Source organism: Nuphar pumila, chromosome 5, assembly GCF_984573655.1.
Source record: "Nuphar pumila chromosome 5, dmNupPumi1.hap1.1, whole genome shotgun sequence".
Lineage (NCBI taxonomy): Eukaryota > Viridiplantae > Streptophyta > Magnoliopsida > Nymphaeales > Nymphaeaceae > Nuphar > Nuphar pumila.
This window is the reverse complement of record NC_143253.1, coordinates 13,229,513-13,243,092: the sequence shown is the minus strand read 5'-3', so window position 1 is coordinate 13,243,092 and position 13,580 is coordinate 13,229,513. Positions and strand designations below refer to the sequence as shown.

Genomic DNA, 13,580 nt, shown 5'->3' with positions numbered 1-13,580 from the left:
GACATAAATATGGACAAAAGGTAACAATGCAGGTAAAGCAAAACTTTCACAGACAGGAGAAAGTGGTCATAGGTCATCAGTGCACGTTCGATTACATCTGGACGCCTACACCACAGAGAATGCGGAATCAATAACTTAAGAAAGACGATTCCCAGCACACACCATACACATTCTATTAAGTTTCAATACAACAACCATCAAGGGAATCACTGGGTGCCCTAGTCATGCATGGAGCAACAGCATGTTCAGTATTTGACGACCTTTTTCGACCAATGAGCAAACTAAACAAGATGGGAACTTGTTTTTTGTGGTAACCGAATATCTTGTAAGGGTCATGAGCAAATTAACGTGGCATCTTAGTTGTTTAAGTAGGCAAAAGAGATTGTCTTCTGGTGATCGACTCAGGAAAGTAAATCAAGAAGAGGTAATTCCAAGATTTTAAAAGAAAATAATCGGGAAGATTGGGATAACAGATTTACCGCCGAAGATGGGCCTCTTCCACACCCGCCATCCGAGCGTGAGGTTGCTTCTATCCTCGATGAAACTAAAAACGCCTCAATCCTTCCAAAGATTCTGAAGGACCCTCCGATCAAGCGACGATCTGAAGCTTACGTAAGTGATTCGCCGGCTTAACCAAGAGGAAAGTTGGTAATCGATGGGGAAGCGTGGGAATCACGCTTCAGCAGGGGAGCGAACGCAGAGGAAAGTGCCTCTTGAGAAGAAAAGGCGGTTCTCACTCCTGTTTGTCGCTCGCTTTCGATGGGTGCAAACGGGCTGGAGTTCCGACCCGGTTTTGAACTGGATCCGACTCATTCGGATAATTCATATCCAAATCCGAGTGGGTTTCTTCTTCTTTTTTCTATATAGGAACGGGAAAAACACCCTATAGGGGTGTAAACCCGGGCGCACCCTTGACCCCAGGGAGCCACCGGCTTTGGCTTACTCAAAGGGAATAATGCCCACGGTATCGAACCCGGGCTGCCCGTCTAACAGCCGATGCTCATTCCAACTACGTTACCCCCTCGGGTCTTGAGTGGGTTTTTTATTCGGGAAGAAAATAATGGCAGGGTTAGTCAGATCCAACTAGGGATGTCAATGAATCGAACTTTATTCAATATCCAACAGAATTTGATTCTGTTTAATTGCATTTGGTAAGCCAAAACCATATCAGATTATAATCGAGTACAGATATGGTTTTGAACTTTTCCTACTAAATCCGAAAATATCCAAATTTGACAGATATCCAAATGTGTTTTACATATAAAAAAGCGGATCTGGTATGATCTTTTCACCATCCAAATCCAGTTAGCCAATATTCAACTATTTGAATACGGTATTAGTCACATGGATCCGAATCCAAACAGTTTACATCCCTAAATTCAGGTGGGATCCAGATAAATAAACAGTTAAAACCGTTTCATGATTTTTCCAACGGTATAGTCCTGAATGAAAATATAATGACATTGACGAAATACTTACACAACAAAAGCACTTGGAATTTTTATTTTTATTTACATATTATTACATATTTATATGTTTGTTCTCTATCTTATCTTCTCCACACACCAATATTTGAGATACCAGCAACATTGGCTGATTAACCTCTATTTTTTTTTCCAACCAAATGAAGCATTGTATTGTTTGATGCTGCAGCAGAGCAGGATTTGGGCTGATCCATTAAAAGGAAGAAGGTGGATGACTAGTGAAGATTGGAGACCCATCTGCGAATCCATTTCATTTTTATCATTGTTTTAGCTTTTTTATTCGAATAAGAAAGCTGGGGTTAGGCAGACTCCTACCTGTTTATTAATGAAGCAAGAAAGAAAATAATTTACAAGAGTGGGGATCCTGTTTGGATCCATGTTTGACCACTTTTTTGATCCATCAAGACTAGCAGATCTTGCCAGAATATATGCTAGACCGTTGTACCCCTTGGAAACAAAACGAACAACTATTCTTTTAAACCGAAGCAATAGACCCACTAAATGATCAAGAGAGGGTGAAGAGCGACCTGTTCCTTCAAGCTGATTGTTCACTTTGCTTAATCTGGTCCCTACCAGAAGCCTCGCTCATCAGATCAGGAGTCCCATGAACGCTATTATGTCCCGGTAGGAGCAGCTAGTGTACGTCACCTTGTATTGGGACGTTGCAGGTTCAAAACCCAATGGTATAGTTGTATAACTGGTAAGGGTCTGCCTAACCCCTGCTGGCCTTTCAAAAAAACAATCATGTTCTAAGAGACTCCATTTCCGCAACAATGCTGCATGCTGTGATAAATATGCCCTGTGAATCACGAATGGAGAAGCCCATTTGCCTTTTGCCTCGATAGAGATTACAAACTTTGATCCATTGGGGTGGCAGAGGTAGCCAGGTTCTAGCTTGACGCCATTTCCACACGATACGGTGTTATATGTTTTGACAGATCCGCAATACCTATTCCCAGACTGCCCTGAAACAGGTGCTGAACTTTTTTTCTAGAGTCTATAACCCAAAGAAACAGAAAGGCCTGGTCATCATTCTTGCAGCATAAAACTATGAGGCTAGGACCCCTGTCTCAAGGGCCTATGTTATGTTTTGGCTTCTTAGAAATTTTGTATGAGCCTAAATATGTAATTGATCGCACATTATACTGTTTAAGAAAAGGCTCATATAAAGTGATTTTATATAGTTAGGTAATATGACATCTGGTCATACTAATGCGTAGATAACTCATGTTTTTTATTTTATGACGGGCTAATTGAAAATAAGACATTAGAGTGGTTACAATTAGGAATTATGGTCCCCAAAACTATATAAAAAAAATTTAGGTTATGACCATACTAATGTGTAAATTGCATCAATAAATCTCTTTTATATTTCTATAAAAAAGTTAAAAGTTTAGAGAATAAGGAAAAGCCACTTATAGAAGCTTTGAAAGATCTAACCCATCAAGATCTATCGATGCAATAATGGATTCGGGTATGCTTTCGCTTTATGTTTTGTTTGCTTATTTATGATCTTTTTAATAATTTAGCATGAAAAAATTTAGGAATAAAAAAATATGATTTTTTCAATTCAAAATTTAACAATTGGTATCAGAGCCTCTTGTTCTTGTTAAGTTGTTGAAATTTATAATTTTGTCATTATTTCTTTATTGAGTCGTCGAAATCCCATCGAATTCGATTTTTCCCTTTTGAATGCGGGCATTAAGGGCCATTAATAAAAAAAAAATATTTTCGCTGCAGTCAATGGTGTAAGTAGGGGTTTGTTGGGACCAACGACCAGTCGCGGGGTGGCACGCCCCTTCTTCGGTGGCCACAGGCTATCGAACAGTGTTCGGCGACTTGTTGAATGTCGCCCGACCCTTGGCGCAGGCATCGTCGAGTGCTTGCATAGCTAACGAGGAGGAGGGGAGGATCAGACGATCCTCCTCGGTCTTTCACCAATTCGGTGAGGGCCAGACCCCCCCCCCCCCTCTCATTTTTTGTTTGATGTCAGGGCACAAGCGAAGGAGGGTCGAATGGTCCTCCTCGCATCATTCGATTGCGCACGAATAGAGGGAGGGTTGATCCACTTAGGATTCGGATGAAGGAGGGGTGGATCGGCCCCTCCCTTTTTCAGTCCCGGTTGGAGGAAGGGTCGATCTGCCCTTCCATTTTTTATGTGACCCAGGGAGTGCCGGCACCCCCCCCCCCCCGACTGTTCACCCACATTAGATGTCGACCGGTGCCTGACAACGATGGCTAGGGCTTTCGGTTTGCCCCTGCCACCGTCGGGTGACCAGAGTGTTGCGCAAGGTCGGTCAAGTTCTGTCCAGTTCATGTGCCAAAAGTATATTTTCTTGGAACCTTACTATAAGCCATGGGACACCAGTTCATGTGTCATAAGTATATTTTCTTCGATATTACGGCCCTTTAAGAAGGCCCTTTGGTTCTCGGATATGATGCATTGAGAATCAATGCCATTTGAAACACCATTATTTTGGTAATGATTTTCTACAAAAAGTTGCACAAGCTAATAGGTTAAAACTTAAAAAAGAGAGATAGAGTGGAAATCCTGTTGGGGCCTGTGCCGGAGAAGGGCGATGACATACCTAGAGCGGCCATGTCAAACTGCAAACAGCCGGTAAGTGCACCTGAATCGATGACTCTGAGATGTTAGACTCCTCAGCCGGTCGCAACCCTTGATGAGTGCAGGCCCTCCAACAACGGTGAGCAGGATCCAATCCCAGCAATGGAAATCACATATGATTTCCCTTATTTTTTTTTGCAAAGAGGTTTCTCATCAACACCCCCTTTTATAGCATTAATATTTATTAGGTAACAGTTACATAATTGTTTCCTTCTAAAATCGTGGAGCTTATCCGATAGGGACACTTTTATGGGAGTCCTTAATATGGGTAATGTCCACATTACGTGGGTGACTCCAACATTCTTTCACTTGTTCTAGCGATAAACCCTCGACCGAATACCTTATGGGAATTGCTTGATGAATAGATTGGCCTTTAAAATCTATTATACAGATCTTTAGTTAAATCTCTAATCCTTAAGAGATTAAAATAAACAACCATAATGAGAATCATAAAACATTGTATTGATCACTTTATTCATATGCATGTGTCGAAAAGAGTTTAATAAGCTCATTATCAATACATATTCGAAATATAATCATGATACTAGCCCTTTAGTAAGAGGATCAACAATCATCTCTTTGGTACCAATATTAACAATATGCACTGGATGATTTTCTGTCATTTCATTAACAACAAAGTACTTTAATTTCATATGCTTATATGACGTAGTGCTTTTATTATTATTTGAAAAGGATACCACAGCTTCATTATCACAGTAGACCTTCAATGGTTTCTTAATAGAAACAATCACCTTTAACTGTGATATGAAGTTATTCAACCATATGGTCTGCGAAGTAGTCTCGTACAATGCTATAAACTCTACCTTCATGGTATGAGCAACAGTGGTCGTCTGTTTCCCACTCTTTCAAAAGATCGCTCCCCCAACAAATAAGAAGACATACCCAGTAGTAAACTTTCTACTATCAAGGCATCCTCCTAAGTCCGCATCTGAGTAGCCAATGACCTCGAGGTGATTAACGTTAAGATACGTCAATATATAGTCTTTTGTCTCTTGCAAATATCGCAAGGCTTTCTTAGCAACCTTTCAATGGAATATACCTGGGTTAGACTAAAATTTACCAAGAACCCCTACTGCAAAAGAGATATCTGAATGTGAACAAGTATGCGTATATTGCAAGCTGCCAACAACTGATGCATGTGGATAAGCACTCATCTATGTTTTGTCAATATCATTCTGTGGACAATCCTTTTGGCTCAATTTATTACCTTTTGATATGGGTGTTATACTAGGAGAACAATTCTCCATCCCATATCGCCTTAATACCTTATTTATGTAAAATCTTTGGGAGAGGCCTAGAATGTTTTTTGCTGTCTCAGTGGATCTCTATGCCAAGTACATAAGCAACCTCACTCATATCTTTCATATAAAAATGTGATGCAAAAAACTGTTTTGTCTCTGTAAGTAACTTTATATTGTTTGTTGCAAGCAAAATATCATCTACATACAACATCAATATAATGAACTTACTCTCACTTTCCTTAAGGTATATACATTGATTAATAATGTTTTCTGTAAATGTGAAAGTCACGATGACTTAAGAAAATTTAATATATCACTGTCGGGAGGCATGTTTAATTCCATATATTGATTTGTTAAGCTTGTAAATCAAACGATCATCTTCAGAGAAACCAAGAGGTGTTTCACGTATACCTGTTCATTTAGATCCCCGTTGAGGAACATTGTTTTCACATCCATCTAATGTAGCTCTAAGTCATAATAAGCTACGAGGGTCAAAAATTATCCTCATTGACTCCTTAGTTGAGACATGAGAGAATGTCTCATTATAGTCAATGCCCTCCATCTGGGTGAACCCTTTAGCAACCAATCTTGTCCTATGTCTCTCTATTTCACCTTTGGAGTCCCTTTTAATCTTAAAAATCTATTTACACCATATGGATTCTACTCCTTTAGGTAACTCGACATGATCTCACATTTGATTCTTAGCCATAGAGTCCAACTTTTTTTATGGCTTTTATCCAATGCGAAGATTGTTTGCTTTCAACAACTTCTATAAAAGTCAATGGGTCATCATCTATATCTATAAAATCATCATGCTCCTGAAGGTACACCACGTAGTCAGGATGCATGGCAGATTTTCTAATTCTTATGGATGTCCAAACAGGTCGTTCTATAGGTTCAGATTGAACCTATTCATCTTATTCATACTCTTTTGCATTATCCACAATAGGTTCATTTTGGATTTGTACATCAACAACCGAGTGATCAGCCACATCGTCATTAGAGATAACAATATAGTATCTTTTGGTGTTTTCCTTAATAGGTAGTGAGACTAGTCCCTGTGTTTCCTCAAAACCAAGATTTTGAAGTGCACTTAATCCTACTAAATTATTTTCAAGTAATTTTGCCTTATTCGTTTCAACAATCTTGGTGAATGAGATGGGCAGTAAAACTTGTATCATTTTGATCTCTCTGGATAACCAATAAAATATCCACTGATTGTTCTTGGATCAAAGGCTTTAATGTGGGGGTTATACAACTTAACCTCTGCAGGACATCCCCATATGTGTATATAAGACAATGATGGTTTTCTACCTGTCCACAACTCATAGGAAGTTTTAGGCACAGGTTTCGTAAGAACCTTATTCAAAATATGCATAGCAGTCTTTAAGGCTTCACACCACAACTTCACAGAAAGTGTTGAATAATTCAACATGTCCCTGACCATTTCTTTAAGCATATGATTTCTTCTTTCAGCTACACAATTCTGGTAGGCAATATCAAGTATGGTATACTCAGGCACAATGTCTTTCTTTTTTCAAAATCGCGCTAATGGTCCTTCCTTTTGACCCATCTCAGTAAACCTACCATAATATTCGTCACCTCTGTCAGACCTGATTATCTTAATAACTTTATCGATTTGTTTCTTTACTTCTTTCTGTAATTCTTTAAACATTTAAAAAATATCATATTTTCCATAAATCAAGTAAAGATATATATACCGAGAATAGTCACCAAATGAAGGTGACAAAATATCTCTCACCTGTATAATAGAGGATAAATGGTTCACATACATTCATATAGATTGTTTCCAATATCTCACTACTACGTTTGGCACCCTCTTTATATGTATTTGTTTGCTTAACCTTTATGTAATCAATACACGGGTCATTGTCAGTAAAATCTAGGGATTTTAAAATTCTTTCATTTACGAGTCTCTTTATTTTCTTTTCAGAGATATAACCTAACCTTCAATGCCAAAGTATGTAGAACTTATCATTAATCATGCTACGTTTATTGTCAATCAACACGTATTCAGAAGTCAAAGACTCCAGAGTTTGGATCTTCATGTTTAATTTGTACAAACCATCATAAACTAATGTAAAACCAATTTCAATTGAATTTTTGTAAATGAATAACTTGGAGTTTTCAAATTTAAAGCAATGTCCAAATTTATCAAAAACTTGAAATTGAAATTAAATTTCTACTATATGATGGAACATAAAAGACATCATGAAGATTCAAATCTACGCCATTATCTAAAGTGATCCTGTAGGTTCCAACACCCTTCACATGCGAACGTATCTTGTTCTCTGAGCAGATGCTTTTCTCAAGCATTATTGGTTCCTTTCTATTCAGAAACAACTTCAAACAATTGGCAATATGAACAATAGCACCATAATTAATCCACCAACTATTTTCAGGAATATGTAATAAATTAAATTCATGAGAAACAAATGACAAATTACCTTTCTTTTCTAACCATTTCTTGTACTTTATGCAATTTGTCTTTCTCTGTCCCTTCTTCTTGCAAAAAAAGCACTTTATGAGAGTATAATTGGGTTGCTTACTTTGAAATGTCTTATCTCCTGCTGACTTCTTCCTACCATTTTTTTTAAATGCATTTTTCTTTGGTTCTACCTTAGATCCATGAGAAGTCATATGTGCATTTTGCACCTTCTTTCCTTTCAATCTCTCTTCTTCCTCAACACACTTGGACATAAGTTCATTGAATGTTCATTCATCATTATGTGTGTTGTAAGAGATTTTGAAAGGTTCATACTCCAAAGGTAAGGACGCCAGAATCAAATGCACTAGGAATAAGTCAGAAATGGTCAGCTTCATGTCATTCAGCTGAGACGTTATTGTCTCATTTTCAAAATATGCTGGTGAATATTACTCTGTGTAGAATATTTCATAGATATAAGTTTCAATATTAAAGCATTGGTCCTGACCTTATTTGAACTGACAAATTATACTTCAATAGCACTCAGAAATTCCTTCACTGTCTTGCATTGCAGGATAGCACTGCGAATATTCTTAGTCACCTTAGATTGCAAAAACAACATAATAAGTCTATTCGAGCGCTCTCACTTCTCAAAAACACTCTTTTGTTCAACAGTGCTTTGATATGTCAGGGCAGCAGGCTAATTCATTCTTAAGGTCAAATCCAAATCCATATACCCTAATGTAAAAAAGAAAGTTTTTTTTCAACCACTAAAGTTAGATCCATCAAAGAAAGGAATAATACTTGAGTCATCTATAATCACAGAACCAGAAATTGCATGACAAAAGACATGTATCAAAGAAAGCATATATGAGACAAACTTGATGAAAAAAATAATAAATGAAAAGGCCCATGATATGCTTATTTTCGAGCGATTGAAGGGGGTCATCGGAGTCCTACTTTGGTAAGAGCTTCAACACGCATAATCACTACGCCTACCGACCACAGTTGGTAAAACTAAGGCTCATGTGAAGCTAGACCATCAACACATGGTACCTTTGGATACTCATGCACGATGTATCTCAACGCACTTGCCTTATTCTACCCTACTTAGATTTCAAACATGATGAAACTTTTTTTGGGTTGCTTATCATTTAATGAATTTAAGTACAACATCAAATATTGGATAAAACTATATGATAGAACAAAATTGACAACATATGTGTATCCAGTTACTTTGGTAACATGAATTCACTAAGTTATCTAACTATCATTGATTCTAATATCCGTCATACATAATGCATGCATAATTACAAATAAAATGCATGAACATGACAAAATAAAGCTTTTAACACGCTGTAACTTAATATTTATGCTCGTGAAACGAAGAAAAATGACAATCCATATCAAAAGTATAATGAACCGGTGAAACAAAGGCTTGAACCGATCATTAATTAACTGTATTGATTCTTAAACATTATGAACCAGTTATAAAAAAAAAACTGAACTGATTCTAAAACCTCATGAACCGGTGATAAAACCCCTTGAACCGGTCCTAAAACTGTGCGAACCTGTTATTAAACCCTTGAACCGGTCCTAAAACTGTATGAATCAGTTGTTAAACCTTTGAATCAGTTCAAAAACACAATGTATCGGGTCTGTAACAGTCCAAACAGGTCTCTATAGCATTGAACCAGTCTCAAATGACTGAGAACCTGTTCCAGAGAGACCCGAATCGATTCAGGATTAATTCAAACTGGCTGAAATCGTTCTAGCACTGTTACATTGCAGTGGATCTGGTTTTGTCATATTGTCAGATCTAGAACCATATAATCTAATTTTAATCAGATTTTGGATCTATCACAAACAGAAATCTGATCCAAAGACTCAGAGGTATTCGAATTCGGGTTCTGAGAAAGCTTCATACCCGGATCCAACCCAATAGTCGTTATGGGTGAGTACGGGTCGACTGATTCAGATTCGAATAGTAACACTATCCAAAAGAACACATTGGATCGAGTATGGATCTAGAACCCATATCGAGTTTCATAAACCCGACCCAAATTCAAAACCAAAATGGGTCTGGGTCGCAAGGCCTTGGGTCTCTTACCCGAGAACCCAACCCGATCCAAAGAATCTTTATGGATCGGTATGGGTAAGTCAGATTTGGATCCAATTATGGACCTAACCTGATCCTGATCTAAAGCTACATGGGTCTGGGTTTCTGAGAATACTGGATCCCTCACCCAAAACATAGACCCGATCTAGTTGATCCTTATGGATCAGTATGGGTGGGGCGGGTCCAGATCCAAATATGGACCCAACCCGAAACTTTAAAACCCTCTTTTTACGAATTAGGGTTTTAGAAACCATTAACCCTCCTTCTGACTTTCTCTCTCCCCTTTCTCAGAGAGCATCGCCACCATCTCCGACGGTCCAGCAACTGGAAGGTCGACGGTGACTCCGTCGGCAAATGATGCGGCGGCCTCCGCCACCTTGACTATAGCCGACGACCATGACTGACGACGGTGAGGAGGTTCATCTCAGACAGCCCGACACGTTGCACCGACACGCTGCAGAGGTGTCGACGAGTGCCATGGCCAGTGACACCGTCGGCAAGATGGTGTGGCAGATCTGCAGCGCCCTCAAGGGAGAGAAAAAAAGGAAGGTTCGGCGGATGATGACCCCGATCAACGCCCAAGACAGGAGGTAAATGTTTTTTTTATTTGGGCATTTTTGGAGAATAGTTGGCTCAAGAGGTTGGCTTTCCCGAAAAATGGCAGAGGATCGCCCGTCTGATCTGAATACAGCGTTTGCGCCTCCCTTCTTTAAGAAATCAACCTAATTGAGGTCGGTAAGAGGAGCATCGTCGTTTAGACGACGGTTCTGTCGAAAAAATGCAATCAAAAAAGGCATAAATGCCCCGTACAACAGATAAGCATGGGCCCATAACCCATTGTTGGGGCCTGCGTCGGAGAAGGGCGATGGCATACCTGGAGCGGCCATGTCGAACTGCAAACAATCGATAAGTGAACCTGAATCAGCGACTCTGAGATGTTCGACTCCTCAGCCGGTCATAACCCTTGATGAGTGCAGGCCCTCTAGCGACGGTGAGCAGGATCCAATCCCAACAATAAAAATCATGTATGATTTTGCTTGATTTTTCTGTAAGGGGTTTCTAATCAACACCCCCTTTTATAGCATTAATCTTTATTACATAAGGATTTCCTTTCAAAATCGTGGGGCTTATAAGATAGGAACACCTTTATGAGAGTCCTTAATGTGGGTAACGTCCACATTAGGTGGGTGACTCCAACAAACCCTCCTTGAATATGAGAATAATGTGTGGAATTGATGTCAGTGAGGATATTTTCTTTCTTGAAAAAGTCATGGATCGCCTCACTAACATATTTTAGAAATAATCAACCAGAAAGAGGAAAAGAAGTTACCTGGGAAGCCATATGGACCAGGAGAACTCTCACCACCAAAACTAAATTCAATATTTGTGACTTCCTTCTCTGAAACCGGCTTAAGAAAAGCTTCATTATCCTGAGGATTCACCACAAGCTCCAAACACCCATCAGAAACAACTTGATTAATGGTGGTTATGGTAAATAAGTTGGAAAAATAATTGGAAGCTTCATTTAAAATAATTTGCAGCATGAACCATCCTCTATGGTAAGCACATGAATTTGTTTCCTTTGCATGTTACGATCGGACATCCCGTAATCTTGGTGGACCAAGATATCTTAATCACCTATTCATAACCAGGAATATGAGTCCATGACGAGAAAATTTTAAAGGCGCAGGAACCTTAGAACATTGCTTCATGGCGAGAAGAAGAGCATTATGATTAAAGATCGATTTAGGCAAAATCGCCAAGGATGATGTAGAAAATCTAAATAACCAATGATCATTAATAAAACATATGTCTAGCTTACTTACCTGGAAAATAGATCTCACTTGTTTATTATGTCAAGTAAATCAGGATGCTCCATTATTTAACTCCATGACCCGAGAGGGTGGTGTACGTTCGCCCCCGATGATTCACTAAATCCCACATTTGTGTTCGGGGGTCCCAAAAAGCACCACGTATATAATCACATGGGGATCGTATTCCCGTGTATGTTGACATCACTCAGCATTGGAGTCTGGTGCGGTTGCAAAGACTTAAGTACCCTTTCTTGCTATTCTTGCTATAAAACGATGATTTGAGAAAATGACAAAAATGTCCTTCATTAAAAAATGAAAACAAATGGTTCAAAAAAGGACAAACATGTCCTTCATCCAGAAAGTCGAGGATGATGTTGATTCTTCAAAGTCTACACAGTGAAACGAACCTTAGCCGGCGATCCGATGGTGATCCGACGAAACGATGGTGAGTCGGCGATCCGATGGTCATCCGATGAAATGAACCTGAGCCATCAAAAATGTTTGTTTGAAATTTTCATCATTATCTTCTTCTTCTTTCTTCTTCGTAAAACATTGTAAAACCCTCTCTCTCTAGAGAAGAAATCAACGGAAGCAAAGAGTTCCCCATGGAGAAGGCAATGGACATCAACCCTCTCACTCTCCCTCCCTTCTCTTTCTACTTCTGTGCATATCCAGCAGACGATCCTACATTGCTTCATCAAACACCGACTGACCTGCACACTGACTGTAGCACCGTTCAACTTGATGAGTTGTGGAGCCTGATTAATAGTTTTTGTCCTTACAGAAGAGGGGTTCGGGGGCTCCCCCCGACGCGGGTCCTGTTGCGCGGTCAGCGAGCGGAGGTCCAGGGGGGACCACCCTGGTGGGGGGCTCGGGGGAGCAGCGCCCCTGGACCAATTTTTTGGGGGCCTTGTATAATTTTTGGAGGGCCTTATAGTAGAAATCAGATCAGAGAGTAGTGATTTACAGTATAAATCAGACCATAGAGTAGCGATTTACAATAAAAATCAGATCAGAGAGTAACGATTTATAATTTGTAGTGTTTTCGGGTCTCCAACGAGCCCCACAACGATTTATAGTGTTGTACGGTCTTCCAACAACGATTTATGGTGTTGTCGGGTCTCCCTATAGCGATTTGTAGTGTTTTCGGGTCTCCAACGAGCCCCACAGTGATTTATAGTGTTGTTCAGTCTTTCAACAACGATTTGTGGTGTTGTCGGGTCTCCCTACAATGATTTGTAGTATTTTCGGGTCTCCAACGAGCCCCACAACGATTTATAGTGTTGACGAGTCTCACCATAGCGATTTATAGTGAAAATCAGTTAAAAGAGTAGCAATTTATAAAAGAGATCATATAAAGACCCCCAAAAAAAATGGTCCGGGGGGCGCTGCCCCCCGAGCCCCCATCTGCTGACTGCGCAGCGGGACCCGCGCCCGGGGGAGCCCCCAGACCCCCTTCCTGTAAGGCCAAAAACTCTGAATCAGACTCCACAACTCATCAAATTGAATGATGCTACCCACGCTAGGAAGAGCCCCCAAACTCCTCTCCTGTAAGGGCAAAAACTATGCTACGCACGCTGAGAAGAGCCCCCAAACCCCCCTCCTGTAGGGGCAAAAACTCTGAATCAAGCTTCACAACTCATCAAGTTGAATGATGCTATCCACACTGGGAAGTGCCCCCAAACCCCCCTCCTGTAAGGGCAAAAACTCTGAATCAGGCTTCACAACTCATCCAGTTGAATAATGCTACCCACGCTGGGAAGAGTCTCCAAACCCTCCTCCTGTAAGGGCAAAAATTATGCTACTCACGATAGGAGGAGCCCCCAAAC

General features: G+C 39.9%; 1 protein-coding gene across 1 annotated transcript in view; it reads right to left on the bottom strand.

The window, feature by feature from the left end:
• Positions 1 to 649, bottom strand: part of ERA1 (Prenyltransferase family protein) — a 64,692-nt gene extending 64,043 nt beyond the window's left edge. Inside the window, exon 1 of the mRNA XM_090005610.1 lies at positions 480 to 649. Coding sequence (XP_089861736.1) covers positions 480 to 511 — 32 coding nt within the window. The 5' untranslated portion in view covers positions 512 to 649. The remainder of the gene's footprint in view (positions 1 to 479) is intronic.
• Positions 650 to 13,580: the final 12,931 nt, after the last annotated feature.